Below are 19,123 nucleotides of genomic sequence, written 5' to 3'. Positions count from 1 at the left end.
TTACCAATTTTGACATCTTTCATAACTTCTCCACACTTGGGGTGTGCCTGGCTGGAGGAAGCAGAGACCAACCCACCGGGGAGCCCATCCAAGGAGCTCCCCAGCCCCACAGTCTCCGCCGGCTTCAGGTCCCATCACAAACTGCCATTTACGTCGCATCCCAAGTGGTTTTTCCATCCCTCTAGCTTGTGTTTTTAAAAGTACCATCATTCTCAAAAAAACATTGAACCTAGTGATAAAAACCACAGCCAACACCATTTATTGCTATTGCAGCCGCTCTGCCAGGTCACATTTTTCCAGTGTTTCTCAAGGATTTGCCCTAACAGCTGACGTGCTGCTACATGAAACGGGCCAGGTGGGTTCTCCATGGCACAAGAAAACTTCTGGAGTTGTATTATATTAATAAAACAAAATAAAAAAGAAAGCTGCTGGCTTCCAAGCAAGACAGCAAGGCCACTCAAGCTCCTGCACTTGCAGTAATGTATCTTTTCTGTTGTTGTTTTTTTGGTGGAAAATGCACGTTCAGACATTTCTTTTCCAACTTCAGGAATAAAAGCCTTCAGGAATAAAGGCTACAGAGACCTTCCCTTCTTTGGTGTACAAGTTAACCAACTGCTGGTGCCAGCAGGGAAAGATAGATGAACCCCATGGAGCGGCTGGTAGCAAACAGGCTGCTCAGTGAGCAAAAATGGTTAAAACCAGGCAGGACTTGTTTGTATTCAGCATGGAATAAAAAATACTATAATGTTTGGCCATTGTGCAGGTGCAGTATGCAGCACGGCTGCTTGAAATACAGTCAATTTTGGCAGCATCAGCACAGAAGAAAATTATTATGGAAATAAAGCCTGGATAAAATAAAATGTTATGGGAGAATACTGGCTCTGCTGCAGCATGGCAATGCTGTCACATCTCCTCCCGGGGCTTATGTGGACTTCGGGCCTGCCACCATGGCTTGTTAAGCTGCTACGATGTGCATCAGTGCTCCTCCCCCCATGGCAAACAGCTCACGCGATGCACACGTGCCAGCACAGAACACGCTCACGCTCGTCCAGCAACGCAGGGCATGCAACGGGGATTAGGCTTCAACGATGGCCGAAGATCCTGTTCCCACCACATGCCACTGCTACAGCTCAAAACTAGGTATAAGGCACTTAGAGGTGCAACTCCCCAACCTTCACCCCCGTGGGTCTGCAGTACTTTTGTTTCTTCGCTTAGAGCAGCTTTCCAAGATGACCCACAGCCTGGAAAACTAATACCATGATCTCAGCTACAACCTCCATCCATCAGAGACGCTTACAAAACCATCAAGGCACAGAAGTCCAACCAGAAGAAAGTCCAGGATTATTTCTTCAATGCAAGGGGCAACAGCACCTCCAAAGTTGAGGTGCTGCAAGTGTCGGTGGCATCTGATACAGCCCATGGACTGCCGTCTGTCTGTGCAATCCGAGTGTTTTGCTTCACTTTGCTATTTCAATGCACCCTCTTCAAGCAGCAATACCTGTTTATAAGCTGCTATGCAGGTGAGTAACACATCTCTTTTTTTGCAGTCACTGCCATGTTATGAGCAATACTCATCAAGACTCTCACCCTTGGCCACACACACAGCAAGAGATGGGCAAGGCATCCAGCCCAGCAAAACGAGTAAGGCAGTCACTGGAGTTCTCACAAAACGTGAAAAATATCATAGAATCACAGAACGGTTTGGGTTGGAAGGGACCTTTGAAGGTCATCTAGTCCAACCCCCCTTCAAGGAGCAGGGACATCTTCAACTAGACCAGGTTTCTCAGAGCCCCATCCAACCTGACCTTGAATGTTTCCAGGGATGGGGCATCTACCACCTCTCTGGGCAACCTGTGCCAGTGTTTCACCACCCTCAGCGTAAAACATTTCTTCCTCATATCTAGTCCGAAAGTCTAGTAGATACCAGACTTTTTATTAAGGCAACATCTAAAGGTGCTGCCCGAGGCAAAAAAAAGTCACTCATCTACGAAGAGAAAGGGCACTTCAAACATGCGCTGATTAGGACTAGCTGCTAATTACCAGCCTTTGCATCAAGGAAACTGATTTCCCTGCTTGTTTAAGCAGTCAGTCCTTCACCTGCAGCAATGCAGAGAATACTGCTACCCTCGGAGTGCCCCCAAAGCCTGAGAAAGGTGTATAGAAATGTCCAAACTTCAAGCCCACCCAGGCTGACACAGCTCTCCAACTGTACTGAGAGCTGCACCCATTTTGGTTGCGTCAGAGCAATCAGAGGTGAGACACTGCTCAGTGTTTCCATATGCAGTTCTCAGCCTATGAACGTCACTGTAATATACGATTCCCCATCAATTTACCTGGTTAAGTCAGGGCTGAACATCCCCGCAAACTCCCGGCTGCAGGAAAGGGGATGGTAAAGCCATGGCAATAGCAAAGGGGTTGAACCCAAGGACAGTGACGGTTCCAACCACCCCTCTGTGTGTCAAGAAGAGATAGGGGACATCTCAGTGCACACGTGTACATCCAAGATGCTTAGCCTTCACTGCTTGAAAGCAGGAATATTTGAAAACAAATATACCCCAAATGTTCGCCAGATCTAAGATACAGTCACAATTTTTCCAAAATCAGCTTTCTTTAAAGCAGTAATCTAAAGCCACGAGAAAGGACCTAGAACTTACAGGACTTGTTTTCATAGTCATCTCTCCAGAAAACCATCACTGGCACCAGCAGCTTAAGCAAACCACTGCACAACTTCATCTTGATCTCCACAGTGAGAGCAAAACCAGTTGCACTAGAAACATGGCTCCTCTGAGAAGGAAAAATATCCGAAGCAAACAAAGGCAGAGCCAGACATCGTGAATAATTATCAGGGGTCACTCCAGCAGTAATCCCCGATCCGACGCTAATTCTCTGTGTCGTGGAACAAGTCAATGAGTCTCTCTGCATTTCCACCATGGAAATCATATTTAACCTACTTCTTTCAGGATGCTCGGAGGATTAGTGTTCATAAAGCAATCTGAAGATTAAAAATGCTTCAAGTACTGTAGTTTGAATTTAGCCTGACCACAGCGAGAACACCCATAAAGCCCTGACCCACAACAGGCCCTAATACGCTTCTGTATTGACAGCGCTGCGCAGGCTAAAAATGAGCGTAGCTATTACATTGCATTGTTAGCAATATATAAAAATGCAATAATTTAATTACCATTGGATTGCATCCCCTCAAGTGCTAATGACAGCAATGAAAAACTGAGACCATCTAACTCTGCCTTCAAATGAATAAACAGAAGTTGCACACTGTGAAGATAAAAATCAGTGTGTTGCAGCGTTATAACGTGGAGAAGAGCCGCCTCTGAAAGGGCCTCCGAAGCCAGGAATCGTTCCCATTTCAGTGGGATAACTGGAATTTAGAGCACCATCACTGCTGAGAGCAGCAGCAGCATGTTTTACCTGTTGGCTTTAATTTGGGTTTTTAGAATACCACGCCTGGCATCATCGGTCAACACAAATATGAAAACACAACTTTGGGGTAGTCAGACTTTTCCCTCAGAGAAACCCAAGAAGATATTATTTAGCATCTGGCTGAACAAGAGTGTTTAAGGGCATGCTTTCTGTTTGCATTATCAAACACCTGCTGCAAACACATGTTTTATGCCGCAGCTGCTGAAGCCAGCAGCAACATAAGGCCTTTTTTTCAAGTGCTAGATATTCATCTAGGTCTTTTTTACACTGTATCTTTCATAAATAGCATGGATTACCCTATACAATTTTTTCTTCTTCTTTTTTTTTTTTTTTGGAGGTAGAGAACTCTTTTTATACAGCAGCTTATACTGATAGGGAAGGAGAATGTATTTTTTCACCATCAACCTACACCCACATGGGCCAGACAACAGCTCCAAAATACATTTTGGCCAGAACCACCCCAGAGCTGCTGTAGCCTTTCCCCATCCTGGTACCATCGCAACTCTAAAGATAACGTTGCACCTTAATGCAACAAACTAGAGAAAGAAAACGGCAATATCCCATTTCAGCAATGCCAAAGCCTGGTGTAACATCACTCAGCTGCTGCGAGTGTCCCTGGGGGATGTTAGATCATGCACAGACCATCCAGGGTCTTACTTGAGAAGATGCATCAGGGATAATGTACCCTCCGGGGTCCATCCAGCGCACCTTCGGAGCCGATTTTCTCACACACACCTGGGTTTTAGCAAGAAGCCAAAGAGAAAATATGGGCTTGAATCTCTCAGTTCCTGGGAAAAAGCCTGAAAATACCAGTTTGGTCTTGAACGGGAAAGGATGAGCATGCAGCACGATGCTCAAAGAACAGGTAACGTGCAAATTAACCTTATCTTCTGCAGCGGTCACCAGCAGCACAAAGCGTTACCTTCCCTCTGCTCGACACTATTTAACACGCGTATCAATCTGATGTTTCTTACGCTGAGATCAAACACCACAGTGCAAATTAAGATGTCTTTGCAGAGGTCAGAGCACTTTTATGTGACGCTCCAGCAAACCATTTACTCCTCCTGCGAGAGCGGTGGGAGTCCCACTGGTCCCAGCTCATTAAGGTACTTTCTCCCCGGACTGCTTTGTGCAGCCGGCTGGAAATGCCCCTTCAATAGCAAAGAAAATCCTGCGTACTCAAAGTTTCTGCAAAATGCTGAGCCGTTTCCAGTCTTTCCACCAATTCCTGAGGGCAGGCTAGAAGGATGACCTTCTCCCAGGAATTTATGCTTTGCATACCCCATTGGGGAAGAACACGAGCTCCGCGGCCACGCTAAAACAAGGTCAGCAATTCTTTTGTGCGCTGTTTCTAACGAGAGCAAAACACGCACCCGGCAAATTTTATTAGCTCTCTGGCACCCTGATGCTCTTTGCTGCCTGGAGTCGTACTACAGAGCATCCCTGGCTCCAACCCAAGCCACCCGCAAGCAGCAGCCAGCCCTGGTAGAGCACTGCAGCCCTGCAGACGGAGGAGGCTTCGTACTGCGTCTTCCCAAAAAGGAACACATAGGGACAAGAATCACGCCAGCTTTCTGCTCCCCAAGCTTGCATGATGCTACCCCAGCAGGGAGCAGGAGGACAAATCAGATGTTCTTCCACCCCACGGCAGTCCCAGAAAGAAGGTCCTTCATCACCTTGACCATCATGAGCCACCGATGTTTGTAAAACTTCTACACTACCATCTAATTAATTACAATTGATATACATTAGGAAAATCCCAGAAAAAGATTTTCAGAAATCAATGGGACCATTGACTTTTGGGCATGCACTCCGAGTTCTCCATCTCCAGAACTTCAGTGAGCATGTGGGATGGCAAGCAGTGACTGGGAGGTGGAAATCACAAGTCTTTGTGCTCCGATGTAATTATGATGCTCGTAAACACTGTTTTGAATGTTTAATGATATTTGGTGTTACAGCTTTCACACCTCAGAGCTCGAACAGTACTCCTGCATCGCAGCAGTAATTACGTGTCTGATATAGCCTATTACGACTCCTTCCAAGTCAGTGGTATTTCACACACACAGTCATTACTCTTAGTCAGGCACTGACCTTTCTGTACCTTAAGCTCTCCCATGCCAGTGCTGTCCCATTATGAGTATTTATGGTTTTTCTGTAAGGGATGTCTCATTTACGATTAAAGCTGCTAGCAAATAGCATCCTTCTCATTCCAAATTGCCAAAAAGAAGAAAAAAAGAATCATTTAGTTGGCCACTTATCCTCAGAGCATCTCTGTCCTCTCCCATAGCAGGGCAAGTAAGACTGGAGGGTCTCTCCTCCAGTCCTTGGGAAACATTACCTGGAGTCTCTCCCATTTTTTTTTTTCTTTATGTCACCTCTGGAGAAGTTGCATCCAGCTGATTTAGCAAACCCTGAGGTCTAACACCAGCACCAGCATGTTTATGGGATAGCTCTTCCCTCCTCCCTATCCCACTTTTAACTCTAAATAGAAGAGATCCCTCTTCGTTTCTCCCCTTCCTAAATTCAAGGCTATTGAGTGTTTTTTCTTCTGACCCTTTTTTTTAGACTGGAGCTTTAGTTTTGAGATGGTACCTGCTGCAAAGTCCTGCTGAGCTGCAGCACAGATCAGCCCCGCAGCTCGCTGCAAACCCCCGACCCAGCCTCATTCACCAGGAGACCTAAACCCTTCCCTGCCTTTAATATAACACAGCATTCAGCCTTATTTATTGTGCCAGTCTGATTCCTCTCGCATCTCTGTCAGGGGTTAATCTCTCTTTTAACTCCTACCCACTCTCTCATTGTATGGTTTTAAATCCTCTTGTAAAGCTTGAAATTTGAAGTGCTATTAACAGACATCCCCCACTGTGCCCATACCCCTCCCCGCCTCTATTAGGTGATGGGCAGGGTCGATGCTGCAATTTCTGCTCTCTTCCAGCTCCAGCATTGCACCCCACAGCAGAAAAGAGAGTGGTCGTGGGCATGCACAACCCCCCCAGCACCTGTATCTCTGCAACACACAGATCATCCATGTTGCCTGTTGGTGTAGGCAAGCAGGGATTCTTACACTTTGACGTACGCTTTTGACAATGCAATGCAAGGCTTGGGTGCACCAACTTCCAACAAAAATGAAAAGCCACTGCTAAATAGAGTTACCCGTCTGCAGTCCAGGTGCTCGAGCATTTAGTGCCAGAAACAGCATGCCAGCAGCAGGGCTGAAAAGGGAAGACATGCTATTTCTATATAACTTATCATTTAGGAATCACACAGTAGATGCTGACCCTGGTTTGAATTGCAGACACCAGGGGTTATCGGGTACCCACCGAGCTGCAGGCGAGACCAGCAGCCCAGATACACTGAAGCTGAACTCATCCACTAAATCACTCCTGCATTTCTTATTTTGTTTCTTCTGCAAGAACTATCAACGCCACTGGTAGGAGATCCTCACACTGGGAAGGAGGAAACTCCAGTCTAATCAACAGGTCACCAGAACACTTGTTTTTGCACTGACGTTGCAAGGATCAGTTAAGGTCTGCAGAGCGCTTTCATGCTCCTGGCAGGAGAACGTTAAAATGTTCTGCATTTCCAATTTAGCAGAGTTATACATGCATCCAATCAAGATATTTTTGTCTGACCACATGCAACAGCTTTGCAGACATCATGCATCTATGAAAGCATCAGCCCAATGGGTGCACACACAAATAAAGAGCATGGCACTTCACCCAGTCTACACACTTCTTGGGAGGCTTTGGCAAGTCTTTCATTACCCGAGATCTTTTTCACTGTAAGATTTGAACATTGCACTTATTTTGTGGTTATTAGGTGACATGTCATGCTAATTAAGAGGTCCACATATGTGATATAATGTTGCTATTGTGGCAAGATCCAGATGTGCTAACTGGAAAACACACAGAATATACAGCAAGGCGTTTACGATGCTTTCGCCACTTGATTTATGATTTGAGTACAAACCACCTTGCTACTTGTCCTCCATTTTTGAAAGACGTTTGACAACCTTTGGAGGGCCCATTCTCCTGCCCCCTTGCCCACAGCAATGCTATTCACACCACATACCTCTATCACCTAGTGCTGTTCGATTTTGCATTTTATTAAGTATAATGCATGATTTTTTTTTTTTAATAAAAAAGGCATTTAAGAATGCCTAAAAGAAATTTAAGTTCCTTAAGTTAAGAAACCTTACTTGGACTAGCAAGTCCTGGCCTTGCCCAGAGCGAACCCAACAGCACAAAAGGAAGATATAGGGGCCAAAGATAGAAAAGTCACACAAATATATTCACTACTATAGCACACCACAGTAATTTTCCTAATAGACTCAGCTCAGCATCTGGATAAAACACAGTGACCACACCGTCAAGCCGAGCTGGCCGAGGATAGCTGGGGAGAAGAAAAATGGAGCTGCAGACACAAAGGGGAACATCTAACCTTTAACTAAAGCCCTTAAAGGCTGGGAAGGGGAAGCTGTCACCGTGCAAACTTCGGTCACCTCCACGGAGCTGGCAACAACTGATGGGTCATATTCATCGAGAGGAACGTGGGTCGGGGCGAGTAGCGAGAAACAACCCCTGCTCCTGCGTGGAAAGCTGCTAGTCAGGCTGACTTCAGCAGAAATAAAGTTTCAAGGGGAATTTTTGCCAGACTCCAGGCTTCTGCCCAAAGCGATGACACACAAGGAAATTAGAGCCACCGCCGGGATTTGGGCACACAAGGGATCTTTTGTTCCTCTAAGAAAAGCAAGAAGCAATCAGTACCGGTAGCTATGCTGGCTCTCTGAGGGATCCTGGATGTTCCCTCAAAGCTTTTACTGCGCTTTCAGGAGTGCAAAAGCCTTCTGCAGCACCCAAAGGTGTGAAAGGCACCAACATCCAATGCACCTCACCAGGTAGTATCAGGAGGGTGGAGAGCAAGACCAGAGGAGGAGATGGTTGCATTGCTGGTTGCGTTGCCCTGCAGATAATATGTGTCCCAAAGCACAAATTGCTTTGAACCATGAAGCCTCAGCTATTAGCAATCACTAAACGATCCATCCTTCCACCAACCCAACACTTGACTCCACCGCCTCCGGTAGCAGCACTTGGAGCAAATTAACTCCATGCTGCGTATTTTGCCTCAAACAATATTGTTTCAATGAACCGAGCGCGCTTAGTTTCACACTGGATATGCAAGGAGTTTCTAAAGAGCTGGTCACCGGAAAAATTAGAGGCTGTCACATATGAATTTTAATCACTTGCCTTTTTTAAGCTGTTTTACATGCTGCAAAGCATCTTCTTCGGAAGAAGCTTTCATTTAAAGGGGAGTTTTAACACATGCCCTCATCATGATAAGTGTTCAGATGCTTTGTGAAATATTTTGTTCCAAAAAAAAGGATCAGATGGTGTCATATACCCTCTGCAGACCCTTGCCCAGCCCACCCACAGCTTTTTTTCCTTCTCTCCGTCCCCCCCCGCCTTTTTTTTCCCCTTTTAAATTAGCATTTCCTGATGACAGGGCAACACTAGACACAGGATCCAGCAGAGCTTTACAGCCACCTGTGAAGATGCCTCCAGTCCCATCTCATGGGCAGGCAAGAAAGCACAGGACTTCTTCACTAACACCTGTACACCAGCAAATGTCTAAGTTCTGCCCCAGCACCCTGCCTCTATATGGCAGTGGTATACTAGAAGCCCAGAGAATTAAAAGTCTAATTGCCTCCAATTTTTCTAATTTAACAGAGAATCTTAGATTTTGTGCCCTTTTTCCTTGCCATCCACTCAATCCCATTCAGGCACCTCCACTGCATCTTCCCCCAGTGTGCTCTGGGCCACTAATAAGATTAAACTATATATATATCTATATCTATATATATTTATTTATTTATTACATACATTATGTAATATTATATATTTTATATAATATATATTATATATGTGTGTATATTTATACATATACATCTCTCTCTCTCCTGCACTGGAAAAGAGCTATTCAAGGTGACTTCATGGCTCCTGATTATGTTCCTTGCTCTGTTTGTCCTACAAAACCATGACACACCTTGCAGCATTCCTTATCCAGGTCTTCAAGAAAAGGATGAAAAGTTTGCCCTTGGAGGACCGCTGCAACTTGAAATCCCACAGGCAAGGGAGAAGCTGGCACCATCAGCCCACTCACACACTCGCTCCAAGTTTGCACTATTTGCCTGTGGCCCCAAAAATGTCTCAAGCACCATTTCAGCAATGCTTTTTTTTTGAAGGGTTTAATTACTCCAGTGCAGTGTCTGATCTCAAGGAAGCAGTTTAATGAGAGTCAGCTAATCAAGTTCCGCTCTGCCATACAAACTGCATTAATATTATCCCATGGACATATATAAAAGTACGAAAATGAAGAAGCTGCTCATGGCAAAATGCGGAGATGACACTCCACCAAACACCGGACAAACTCACGCAGCAATGACTGCTCGGTGGTTCCAGCAAGTTATTTACTCAGCACCTTTTTGCTCAGTGATGTTGCAAATAACATCAGCTGTTGCCAAGCTGTTTCCAAGAGAAAGCTTGTTTTACCTGTTTGATTTTCTTACTCACATCGAGGACACTCTCATTGAAAGAAAACCAGAGAAATTAAAACAAAATGCACATCTGCATTATTCTTCTCACTTCTCTATGATGTGATTTTCATTTAATTTGTTTTTAGAAAGAACAATTCCTTTTTTTAAAAAATATGTAAGCCTATATATGCATATACATACACAAGCACTCACTTATATAGATCAATAAAGAAAGAAACCCAGAAGGCTAGCCAGAGATTGGTTTCCTGCTCTCAGTCACGTTGCAAGTTTGACCTTCTGAGATTGCAAGTTTGAATTTTATTCCTGGTCTATAGGACGCACCAGACATAAGGCAATTGTTTAAAAGCGAAGACACTGCAAAACAAGTGATGGTTTTGCATCAGTTTAGGTTTAACACGCTCACAGACCTCCACCCTGATGGCTGAGCTGCCCAGGTACCTGTGTCCCACCATGCTCACATGCGCCTCCATTGCCTAAAGCAGAGCTTCAGATAGGAGGCATCTGGCAGAAGCAGTAATTCACTAAAAAGAAAAACAAAAAGGCAAAAAAAAGTCCTGTCCAACGCACTACATCCATCACCCATGAGACACACCATCCACGCTCCCAGCTCAAGAAGCAGCTCCACTCTCCTTGCAGCACTGCAGAAGGAAAAGCCTGGATCAAACTACGGAGAACACAACATCCACCCAGAAGCTTTCAGATTTAAAATCTAGTGTGCTACATTTTAAGGCACAGGCAGATTCCTATAATCCACATTACAATCTCCTCTCAGCCCCATTTGAATCCCTCTTGTGTACCCAAGCCTGCAATTACCGTAATACCAGCCCAAGACAGAAAGCACCAGAGCAGCGCTGAACAGCATCTTGTTTAAGAGCTTTGAAGGTGGTTATTTCCATGTCCCCTTGCAAACAGAGCACTCCTAGCCATCCAGAGACAGCAGTTATCAATTATAGGTAGCTGTCAAAAGTAGATTTAGTCTGATAAGGAGGAGCATCTCCGACTACAGCTGTCAGTTAGGCCACTGCCTACAAAATACACAGGGATGTGGGAAACCACCAAGTCTTCCCTAGCACAGACTTCAGCAGAAAAGCAAGCAGTTGCCTTATATTTTAGCCACATGCGCAGGAAAATCCATGCATCCTGTCCACGTTGGTCAGCAAACCCTGACATCTTCTACAAAAAACCATGCAGCTTGCTGCTCAGCCTGGATTCATGTAACAAGGACACAGCCCTAAGCCTTCCTCTTTCTCTAGACAGCTCCCCAAATTTCTAAATTCTTCCCAAAGCGGTTTTGCCCAAAGCACAAGAACTTGCAGGAGGTCTGAACTGCAGGTTAGAGTCAGCTCGGGTACAACCCATCTGATCTCCACCCATGGCAGTGCTCCTCCAGATGCACTTCTGGATTGAACTCTGGCTCATCTTTGATTAGAAAGGCATCCTAACTCACCACTTACAGCCAAGACGCAGCAGAAAACAGGCCGAAACCCTTGGTAAATGATTCAGTGCTTACTCTTGCTATTAAAAGCCAGGGCTGTATAAAAATCACAGCTCATCCACACGCAAATCTAAACACACTGTGCGAGTCCAGACAACTATAATAAAATGATCCCCAGTGCAACAACTTTCAGCTTCCTCTCAAATTCTCCTTTAGATCATGGCTTATTTGATAAGAACAAAATCCTGCATCTGTCCTCAGCAACGCAACAAACACAGAAATAAAGTAAAACTCACACCACATTCATCTGGTGAAGACACCGCTTTGAAGGACCCACAAATATCTCCAGATATTCACCAGAGTTACCTCCTAACTCAAAATCACCGTGTCTCAACGAAGAGGACCAACAGTAGCTTCTGCGCTTAGTCTGATTATCTCACCAAATTATCTGAAATGCCGTTTCCTCCAAGCTATTAAACATGACATTTACAGAGTGTTTTGAATTTCTTCCAGGAAACTCATCCAAGCAGCAGCAGCAGAAAGATCCCCATCTGAATCACAGTTGCACCGAACCCATGAGTTCCTGGGGACCACAGAGATCCCCATTAGCCCAGCCTGCCCGGCAGTCTCAGCAGCCGATAATGGGGTCAAACCAGTAAGCAGAATTAATTAGAAATACCTGACCTCAAAGAGATTTCAGTGTGAAGCAGTTCTGCACCATGCAAGGGAGGCTGCTGCATCTCGCAGAAGAGGGACAGAGCTACAGCACCCGTGGGTGAAGATGGCCACCATGATGGGGAGATACCATACCAACTCAGGGATATCAAGGCATGATAGAAGACACCGTGTTGTCAGCAGAGATGAAAAACTGGAATTTTCACACTCTTTTCCATGACTTGACTTTAATTGCATACTTGCAATATTTAATTGGATATTTGCCCGCTTTTGATCCAACCCTGTTGACTGAGCGCCCACTCACCTGGCCATCTGCTTATAGGCTTCCTCTGCCACCGCAAAGATGTGAGGATCCATATCCCCCATGTTTTGGCCACTGTACGCGTAGATGACATCTTGTTCGTAGATTGGCAGCTGCTCATATGGATTAATGGCAACAAGTACAATACCTTAGAACAGATAAATAGATATATTACAAACCAAGCAGAGTTAATAACAGGCTTTTCAGGGCTTGCATTAGTTGTTTCGATCAATTTTTTTAAATACAATGCTTGGAGGAAAAAAAAAAAAGGATGAGAAGGGAACGGGGAAGGACTCCTAATTCTTATCTCAGGATCTCCTCCAAAGTGCTATATTTTGATAGCAAGGCAATAAGCTCCCGTACAGCTACAGAGGAGGCATACGGAACTGGTGAGAAGAGCAAAAATATAATTATCTTCATTGTGTGAAGCCAGACTTTGCAGGAGGAGCGAGAATAAGAGCTAAACACTGCCTGAGCCATCACTCCAGAAAAGTAATTCCTATGCAACCAAAGCTCTAGCTAGACCCAAACAAATATCCTGGATTTTCCCCTGGCTTAAATTCCAAGTAAAAGCTCTAACAAAGAATGTACTCAAATCAAAATGAAATGCATAAATCACAGGAAAGGAATGCCAGAGCCTGCATTAAAGCTTTAATGTCTCTTTCCTCTCCAGCTCTAGGAACACCGTGCCTGCCCAGAGGAGGCTGTGAGCCCAGGAATTAATGAGAGGCAAAGCCACGTGTGGTGCTCACGTGTGCTCAAGGGAGTTGGTCTGCACCCCGGAAAACTGAAGCACTGACAAGTTCCACCTCCGAAGTACCTTCAGGTTTTGCAGGTTTAAATTGTTATCGTAAGGAGCTCAGAGAGCACGTGGCTGGCGGGAGCGGGTGCTCTGCTCCCAGCCCTGCCAATTCAGGGCTCAGGCACGCTCAAATTACAGCAAAGCACAGGAACTCTCAGCCTGCAAACACCAGGATACGGTGACTTAAGCCATAACGAAAGGCAAAGGTCAACTAAGTCACATTACCTGCCTCCGCAGGATATTAACCCAACACCTTCACCTCATCGCGCCCTCTCCTATCCGTTTGCATCTTGGCTCTGTTAGGGTCACACATCTCTTTCCCTTAGTGACCAAAAACATGCCTGCAGCCACGACACACACTGAGCTGAAGGGCAGTAGTTGCCTCAGCACTGGCTGCCAGATAAGCCCTTTTCTCCCCTCCTAAACTACCTTGTAACTAGAGCACAGGGTACGTTGCACCCACACAGCGTTTGTAGCTAGACCTACGCTTGCTAAGCCCAAACAGCCAAGCCTAAACCCATGCATCTTCATTAGCACGATGTCGTGCTCAAGTTTATTATAAACCCTCACAAGAAGCTGCACTAATGAAAACTCACTGATTTTGGATGAAAGCAAGCTTGCATCTGATCGGGAGCACACATGCAGCTGCAAAAGGCTGCAAGTTATGCCAATAGTCTAACATTACCAAGCATTAAATATTTAGAGGAAAGTCACCACTATTACCAGCCACTGAGGCCACGTATTTTAAGGGCATTACTCTAAAGAAAAGTCCCCTCCTGACAAGCATTTCCTCAGCAAAAGTTGCAACACTTAATCATAGCTGTACATACCAGCCTTAACCCTGCCTCACAAATAATCCCATGCGTTTCACTGTAATCTTGCAACTCAACACTTCGAGAATCGTTAGTCTGCATCACTGCTAGCGAGGTCATCTTGAGTGCCAGCAAGAGGGTCCAACATTCAATATTCTCCAATGTAACTGAATAAAAATGGCTGAATTGCCTTCTTCCTTTGTTTTTAGGTTGCAGTTTGTTGCTATCCATTCACAGGTAACTGCTGTCTTGAATGGTTTTGGCAGGCCACCCTTCCCGGGAATGACAAAGACAAGTTCACATCTGCCCTCCTTCTGCTTTGAATTTAAGAGTTCGATGACACCCAAAGTTATCAAGAAAAGGAAGGAAACAAGCGTGCAGCAAGTTTTTTTGGCAGTCTTTCAGGAGGAAAACCCGCTACGAACATTTCTCAGTTGAATCACATCTTTCTGGTACACTGCTGTTCCCCAAAGGTTTGCTAGGTCCTACTTTTCTCCCCACAGACCACCAAGCACATGCAAAGTTGGCCTCAAACTCATCTGACAAGACGTTCCCACCAAGAGCTACATGCATGGACCATGAGCTCAGGAAGTTCACAGTGCACCAACCCTCAAAAACCACCTCCAATTTTGCAACCTAAAGCTTGTTGGCACATACTCGTGTCTCCCACCCGCCCCAAATTCACAGCCCCCGGACCTTCCTCACGCCACAGCCTCTGGCTTGTGGTCTCCAGGGGTTTCTATGTGGACTATGCTCTAACCCATTCCTTTTCAGGAGCTGAACGTGTGGCCTGGACACTCACCACAGTACGTGTAGATGTGGTTGGACTCGAGGAACCTGACTTTGAGGTTGTGGAGGACCGCGGGCTCATGCAGGTAGCTCAGGGCTGTCAGGTCATTCTCTCCCACCAGGATATCCGGATTGCGCAGGAAAGGCAGCTCATTTCCTTGGAGGTCAATAGGATATTCGTAGAGCTGAAGAGATGCACATGAGGAATGTGAGAATACAAAAACCAACAGCTCCTTTAATGTCTTATAACCCAAGGATAACTTCAGCTTGATACAGTCAATACTTGCACCTCCTGCTCTAACCGGAATAAAAGCCCCTTTATGCTGAATGCTATAGGGACCTGGATCATCCTGCTTTCCCACACTGCCAGGAGACAGGACATCCCCCTGGTAAATGGCTTTGCGCTGGCCAACAGATGGTCCTGAGGGACACAGATAGTCCACAAGCACCAACCTGAGCATACCTGAGTTTTTTTCAGGCCAGCCTTGGGGCAAATAGCCTTCAGCCAGCTCTGAGCAGTCACAGGTACCATACAGAAAACCACAGATTCATCTGATCTAAGCATCTTCATGCTCCTTGAATAGCAGCCTCATTTCAAACTAGACCATATTCTTCCCATCAGAGCGATTTCTCAACTCATTTTTAATTCAAGTTACTTTTATACTCAAAACCTTATACCCTTTCAGGCAGAGAAGGACATGGAGAAGCACAGAGTCCCTGCTGCTTCAATATCTGAAGAGCCAGGTTACGCCGTTGAAACATACGGCTGCCCATATGCTAACTATTTTTGGCTCATCCCCAAATGAACAGCAGAGCCACCAACTAAAGAAAAAGTGTATTTTTTTTTCCTTAACCGGGGGGAGGGGAATAGTTGCCTGTGATGTCACTTCCCACAGGGTGTCTCAGGAAGGGGTCCTGATGCTCAGCTCCCAGCAGAAAGGAGGAATCCCAGTTTGCAATCAGAAGGGAACCGCAACCATTGCATTGGCACTGGATCGCAAACAGCACCATAAAAGTCAACCCAAGTGCACAAGGACAGGCTCACACAGCAGATCTGACAACTTCAGGCTTGTTTTATACTCCAATTCCACATTGCCAATGCCAATTTTCAAGAGTTTGCACTCAGTCTCACATCTTAATGGCAAACACACCAGGGATCCCTTGTGGTATTTAAAAAACAGCTCTTCATTCAGAAGGAGTACTCTTGCATACAGAGTACAGCCAGAAACCGCAAAATCCATGAAAATTCACTTAAAGCACAAGGACAAAAGAGAAGCACTAAACAGTTGGGTAATGCATGTTGGCTGTCAGGAACAAAAGGCTTTCGACAGCTTCAAAACCGCCGAAGACATGTATGCTCAGTATCTCCATCTGATGCACACGTGCGCTGTTCCCCTTCGCTAAAGCTTTTCAGCCCAACGTGACTTGGGTCCAGGCAGGGTTTCGCACAGAAGAGCATCAAACAGGGGGCTCTGGGAGCACCCGCAGTAAGCAGCGGATTCTTGCACAACCCCAAAATGAGATGCTCCTGTGTTTGACCATGACAGCGACATGCTTATTAAACTACCGTCTACAACACCTAGTAATCCTTTAATCTCCTTGTACTTTAATGTTGCTAGCCCCAAACTCAGCTGTACAAAAAGGTTAGACCTTGCAGGACTTTTTTAGCCCCTTTGATTTCCAAGAAAATACCCAGATTAAAGAGAAAAAAAAAAAAAAATTTCCCTCTCACCCCCCAAGTACTAAAACTGCTGAAGATCTCAACCAGAAAAGAATGGAGTTTGCAGCACTCAGCAATGGCTGCAACAAGGGGCATCCTCACCTGGCATCGGATGCCACCAGGCGGCAGTGACAAGCAGCTGCATGGAATGGCAGGAACGCACCCAACATAAGCATCATGCTTGCATCATGAGCATGAAACATCAGGTCATTAGAGAAAAGATATGCTCAAAGGATGATTGATATGACTTGAAATAGAGAATGATGGACGCAGGATGGAATCCAGGAGGTCCAGCCACAGGCCTACCGGGCAGGGAGCCCACCAAGAAGCAAGAGGCAGTGACTTATGGTCCTACAAGAACATGCCTGGTGCTTCCAAGGGACAGTGAGGTGGCATCCGTGCACCTCCTCATCCAGAAGTATCACCACAGAGGGAGAAAAGCATCTCCAAGAGTACCATCATCTGTCCTTCATCCCCCCTCAGAAAGCTGCCCTATGCTGGAAGAGCAAATTGGGGAGGACAACAAGTGCAGCCGGGACTGACCCTGGCAGAGCCAACAGCACCATGCACTGGGTGCAGATTTCAATGCCAATGACTTTCTTTGCAAACCTGGCACATTGACATACTACAAATGGCCCGCACTTGCACTGCTCTGAAAGAAGAATTGTTTTGATGAACAGCCTAATCAAGCGTGTCTCATTCCTGTTCTCCATCTTTCCATTAAGCAATAGGGTGAAAATATTCCCCGCAGTATGGAAACGGTTGGCTGGCAGGGGAGATGAATTTCCCACCCTCCTCGGAGCATTTTCAATTTGGAGAAAGTGGCTTCTATTAACTCTTTTAAGCAACAGAGCAGATCACGCTATAGATAATTAAGGAAACCCTATCTGCTCAATGAAGAAAGCTGGTTTAGGAGGAATTCTTCATGAAAAATATATTTTTTCTTCCTGCTACACCAGGCACCACACGTGGGAAAGGCACCTTATGGTGGGTACATAGCACGGTTGCTCCCTTCCCATAAACCACCCAAATTTTGCAGCTGATGCAAATGCCATGGTTAACTTCATCTGCAATCCCCCACTGTTACCCAATGTCCCACCCCACAAGCTTTTTGTGCGGGACAGAAAGCAGCTGCTCTTCTCCAGCCTCTGTCCTGCTTTGGGAATGATTTATCACTGGCTGCACACACACCGTGAGCCTGGGCTGTTCGTGCATTTAAAAGCAGCACTTGCTAAAAAAGGTCTACATTTACATGAGTTTCTCATTTTTGTCTTTTAGAGCTTTTTTATTCAAAAAAAAGGAGAAAAAAGGGTTTTACGTAAGATTATACTTAAAGAGAAAAACTAAGGCACAAAGAAAGCTGTTGCACAGCAGTCACTTCTGCGCTCTATGCAGTTTTTCCATCGGTACCCAAGTTTGAGTAGATGCCACCAGCCACGCTCTTTCCAATTTGTTCAGCAGCAAAAACCATAAACTGATATTTCTAACATACTGCTGCTATAAAAAAACCCCTCATTCTGATATCACAGACTATTACAACTTTGCCAGAGGATGAAAAGAGATGAGAGGGGTCAAGAGCTTTTCTCGCAACCTACTTTAATGCAAGTGGCTGGGGAGGGAGCGCGCAGGGAAAAGCTGGAAGTGCTAAGGCAATAAAACACATTTAAAAATAATTCCTAAAAAATATGAGATGGCTCAGGCTTCTTCACACATTAATTTGAAACTTTAAATTACTGAAAAGAATAACGACTTTCAAAAGCTTACAGTTTCATCTTCAAGTTTCAGATGGAGGCTTTTATCTCCCTCTTTGTAATCCTTGATAATTTCTGCCGATCTCCAAACTTCATCAGGGTCAGGAATCCAAACCCTAGTGTACTGGGGGGGGGGGGGGGGGAGGGGGGGAGGAAAGAAAGAAAAAACTTAAACACAAGGAAACCTCAGGAAATTAAATCAGAAATAAATTAATTCATTATGGACACAATCCCACACTCATTGTAAAGTCAGTGCAGCTAAGCCATTTATTTCAGTCCAAAAGAAAAAAAAAAAAATCTACTTTTAGGGTTTGGGGTAAATTATAGACCAGAAGTCTGATTTTCAATCACATTTTCAATCAGGCTTCTCCTGGACGAGGTGTACGCTGACTTGTTACCAATCTAATGAAGCGGGGTACAGACCCAAGGTAAATGTGAAATTTAATTTCCCTGGAAAAAAAACCCCAGCCTTCTAGAAGCTTTTACGAAATAACGCAATTCCCACCCACCCCCCCAGCAGACTGTACACCAAAGCATAATTCTTTTGCACAAAACAACAATACGTTGCTCCCCACAGAACAAGCCCTAACCCAAACCCACCGCCATGGAGCTAAGCAGGCAATAGAAGACACCAAAGCCAAGCGAACCTGCAAACAGGCTTCAAGGCTCCAGAAAAATGCTTAGATGCAACATTTAACCTTTATCTCCAAAGTCTGGGCCACCTGTATGCCTCCGAGAGGAAATCCCAAAGGTGGACCCGTACAAAGTGTCCACGAAGGGACAAAAATCCAAGAGCGAGCAGCACCGTTCATGCATAACGAGATTATGGCGTTACTCAGAGCCACAA

The 19,123-nt window shown here is 45.3% G+C and overlaps 1 protein-coding gene across 1 annotated transcript in view; it reads right to left on the bottom strand.

Annotated features, from left to right (window-relative positions):
* The window catches only part of LOC142074995 (unconventional myosin-Vb-like), a 116,011-nt gene extending 97,129 nt beyond the window's left edge, over positions 1-18,882 (bottom strand). Inside the window, exons 1-4 of the mRNA XM_075135989.1 lie at positions 18,877-18,882; positions 18,290-18,400; positions 14,819-14,990; positions 12,406-12,550 (exon numbers count right to left, since the gene is read on the bottom strand). Of these exons, the coding sequence (XP_074992090.1) occupies positions 12,406-12,550; positions 14,819-14,990; positions 18,290-18,400; positions 18,877-18,882 (434 nt within the window). The remainder of the gene's footprint in view (positions 1-12,405; positions 12,551-14,818; positions 14,991-18,289; positions 18,401-18,876) is intronic.
* Positions 18,883-19,123: the final 241 nt, after the last annotated feature.

The sequence above is a fragment of the Calonectris borealis genome, chromosome W, assembly GCF_964195595.1.
Source record: "Calonectris borealis chromosome W, bCalBor7.hap1.2, whole genome shotgun sequence".
NCBI lineage: Eukaryota > Metazoa > Chordata > Aves > Procellariiformes > Procellariidae > Calonectris > Calonectris borealis.
This window is presented reverse-complemented; position numbering and strand designations above follow the sequence as displayed.